At 37.2% G+C, this 3,484-nt stretch overlaps 1 protein-coding gene across 1 annotated transcript; it reads right to left on the bottom strand.

The window, feature by feature from the left end:
* Window positions 1–294: 294 nt before the first annotated feature.
* On the bottom strand, window positions 295–2,999 carry NDUFA4 (NDUFA4, mitochondrial complex associated; the record flags this gene model as incomplete). Its single annotated transcript, XM_009572481.1, has 3 exons — window positions 295–515; window positions 2,519–2,579; window positions 2,911–2,999. Coding segments are annotated over 3 exons (207 nt in total), but the record flags the coding sequence as incomplete, so codon positions are not given.
* Between the last annotated feature and the right edge of the window lie 485 nt (window positions 3,000–3,484).

Genomic DNA, 3,484 nt, shown 5'->3' with positions numbered 1-3,484 from the left:
CAAAACTTATTGAAGTGGCAAGTAGAAAAATTCAGGTGCAATTGAAAAAAAAAAAAAACAAACATATATACACATATAAACACGTGCTTTCAAGTTCTTGCAGTCTGGTATACTGCATGAACATGCAATTATTTCTATAAAATCAACAGACTGAGTATAAAGCCCATCAAGACAAGTTTGCTTTCTTGTTGATCAAACATGAACTGGCTTTTTCTTACTATTTGACTGATCATACAATAAACTGTTAATAGGAGGACATTCTCATTTTGCAAAATTAGAGTAAAGAGTAAACACTTCAAGTTTCAGATATTTATTAAGCCTCAACAAAACACTTTCAAACACAAGACCAAGTGCAGCGTGAGGCAAGTTTGATTATTTCCTGGATGATTAAGCATGACAATTGTGCGGACGTCTTCTGGAAGACCTTTCTGTGCAGCTTATGGAGATGAGTGTGTGGTTCAGAAGTCAGGACGGTCCTTTTTCAGTTTACTGTAGTCTACATTAACCGAGTAGAACTAGGAAAAAGAGGGGAAAAAAATGAGTAAGAAGCTCGACTATCCATTTTCCATGGTATTTACTAAAAACCATGCATCATTTGAACTCATGTCAGGAAACTGAGATCATAGTTTGAGTCTGTACACTAGACAATAAAAAATAAATAAATAAATACTTTGAAGAGTAGTAACTTTTTAATATTATCTTCATTCTGCATACAGTATTAGAAGCTCTTCATTTTAAATGAGGCAGTGCTCGTGTCTACAACTAGAGAAAATCCACAGTATCTCTTCTTTAACCCCCAGAATTAAAAGTCCATTCACAGGAAGTTCTTACAGTACTGCTGAGTTTATCCTTTTTGCCCAAATTCTATGTGCTCTTGTATACCAAAGGCAACACCTAGCTTGCCAAGTGGCACAAAGCATGGTGTATGTGAACAGATAGTGTCACAAGGGGACATTTAAAGCAGTGCTGAAAAAGCCAAGTTTGGTTTAAGTAGCTGCATCTAGAACTGCAAGGTATGACAAGGTGGAAGGAAGTAAAAACAGATCCTTTCACACTCTCAGATTATATTAATGAAGTTGGATCCCATTATGAGCAATTCAAAACAGCCCAACTAGTCACTGAGGACAATGAATTTACAGACTAAATGCGTATTTTGGCATCCCAGCCTGACTTGACATCAAGCATGTGATGCTATAGTTTTTCTTAAAATTAAAAAAAAAAAAAAGTAAGAAATATTTATCTATTAGCCTGCTTATTTTTAGTTATGCCCAAACTATTTTTTTTAACTTCCTCAGAAAAACCAAAACAGCCTACAGTACATTCAAACTACAGCTTTCTGTGCAACTCCTACAGTAATGATCAGGTCTTCAGCTCTTTTCTTTGGGAAGACTAAATTAATACGACAAAGAGAAGTTTAAGAAGAAAAACGATTTCATCAAAAGCTAATACTTGTTTTATCAGAGCTTTTTACTAGTCATCCTCAATTTAGAGTATCTGCCTTTCCATTTCCCACAGTGCAAATTTGGAAAAAAATCCCCAGCGATATACACACCCAAATATGGTAAACCCTGCAGATGTGTTTGCATGCTAAGACAGAAGGGGAATGCCACATAAGGCATGCACTCTTTAAAAGAATTTGCATTGCGCACTATGTTGAATTTGCCTCTTTTAGATATTTAAGAAACAGCAACATTCCAGAAGCAGCAATGAAAACAAAGTATTATGTTCTTCCTGGACCTTTAAGGGAACCGCAACGTATTTTATTTTGGAGTGTGGGGGTTTTTTGTTTATTTCAATGATTGGAATAGTAAGATACATTACTGAACAGACACTAGCTTTGAAAACATAGTAGCTTTGCTTTTTCAGCAGCTTGAGAATAATCTTCAAATTTTCTTAACATGAATCTACTGAAATACCACTTTAGTAAAACGTGATAAAAACATGATTTCTGTGAATTACCAAATATTTTTCACATCTTTGCATGCTTCCTCATTAGTTCAATGAGCTCGAATATTACTTAAAGAACATTTCTATTGCATCCAGTTCCTTACAGACAATTGTTTTGTTTTCAAACAATCAACTGTAGAACTGAATTAGTGTTTATGTTAAACACTGACATTTTCCTGCTTTGCTTCTCATGAGTAAAGGCCAACAGTTTAGAGCTGAGAAAGCTTTAGTTCAGAACTTACAAGGTCTTGTCTTCCTCCCTGTAGTTTATTTCTGAGTATTATGAGCTAGTATATACTTCCTCTTGCATATAATTCCTCTTTTTCTTACAGTGCAATATATATGACTGCTTCCGTATAGACTCCTTTCACCCCATTATCAACCAACTCTAGAAAAGTTTTAAGTCTCAAACTCAGCACTCTCTGCTCTGAGTTCTAGAGACAAACAAATGTTGCACAGCAGAGGAAATACATCACTCATGCAGCTACTTTCCAATGTACTCAAACATCCTAAAGCAGTAGGCTACACCTTTGATATTATGTTTCCTAAAAATCTGTATTTTTCATTTTACCTTGTACTGGTCACTGGGAGATAGTTTGTTCCAAGGTTCTGGATTATTCTTCTTGTCCCAGCTATTGAGAGAAATGCAAGATATGAGAACATATTAAGAGAATCACATTACCTTCAAAATAAATAAAATTCGTATGTGTACTGTGGTTATTAAGCCATAAAGAGTCTCCCATCCAGATAAGTTTCCACAGAAAAAGACACAGTCCTTTGTCAGCAGTCTCTAAGTATCATATGGTAAACAAACAAATCTCCAAATGAAGGAAATGTCCACACACCTAGGGCCAGTGATATTGGAGCAAGACATTAAGGCCTCCAGAAACATAAAGACCAAGACAGTGAAGTTTACTTTAATATATGCAGCAAGAGGACTAGGTGCTATGATTTTATACATACCAGACATCAGGGTTGAACACTGCCAAACGCATGAGATACAGGGCTGCGCCAACGCCTCCAGATCCAATGATCAAAAACAGAGGGATCAACTAGAACAACAACAAAAAAATTAAATGTCGCACCACAATGTAACAAAATAGTATTATTACATAGCATTTCTGACTACAGCAATGACAAACCAAAGAACAAGCTCACAGACTTTGAGCCATAACGCGTGGCTCTCTAAAACCTTGACATAAGGTTGTTATGAGTGCAAGACATCCCTGGGGTCAGAGAGGAACTAACGGCTACGAAGAGGCAGATGTGAAAAAAATACTGCTATATGCACAACAACCAAATGTCCCGTAACAGCATAACCCATAACAGTTGTTTCTGAGAAACAAACGTCAGTCCCTCCACTGCCCAAAACAGCCCCTACCATCTGTACCCCTGATCATAAAGTAAGAAAATGGGAGGCGGGGGGTGGTCGGGAAAAAGATGAGCAAGAAGAACGGGAGAGCCACCTTGAGCCTTGCTGCTGCAGCATGAGAAGGGCCCACACATGCCCGAGAAAAACCGTGTCTCGCCGATCAGC

The sequence above is a fragment of the Fulmarus glacialis genome, unplaced genomic scaffold (genome assembly GCF_000690835.1).
Source record: "Fulmarus glacialis isolate BGI_N327 unplaced genomic scaffold, ASM69083v1 scaffold13532, whole genome shotgun sequence".
Lineage (NCBI taxonomy): Eukaryota > Metazoa > Chordata > Aves > Procellariiformes > Procellariidae > Fulmarus > Fulmarus glacialis.
The sequence above is the reverse complement of the archived record's forward strand: the minus strand, read 5'-3'. Positions and strand labels throughout refer to the sequence as shown.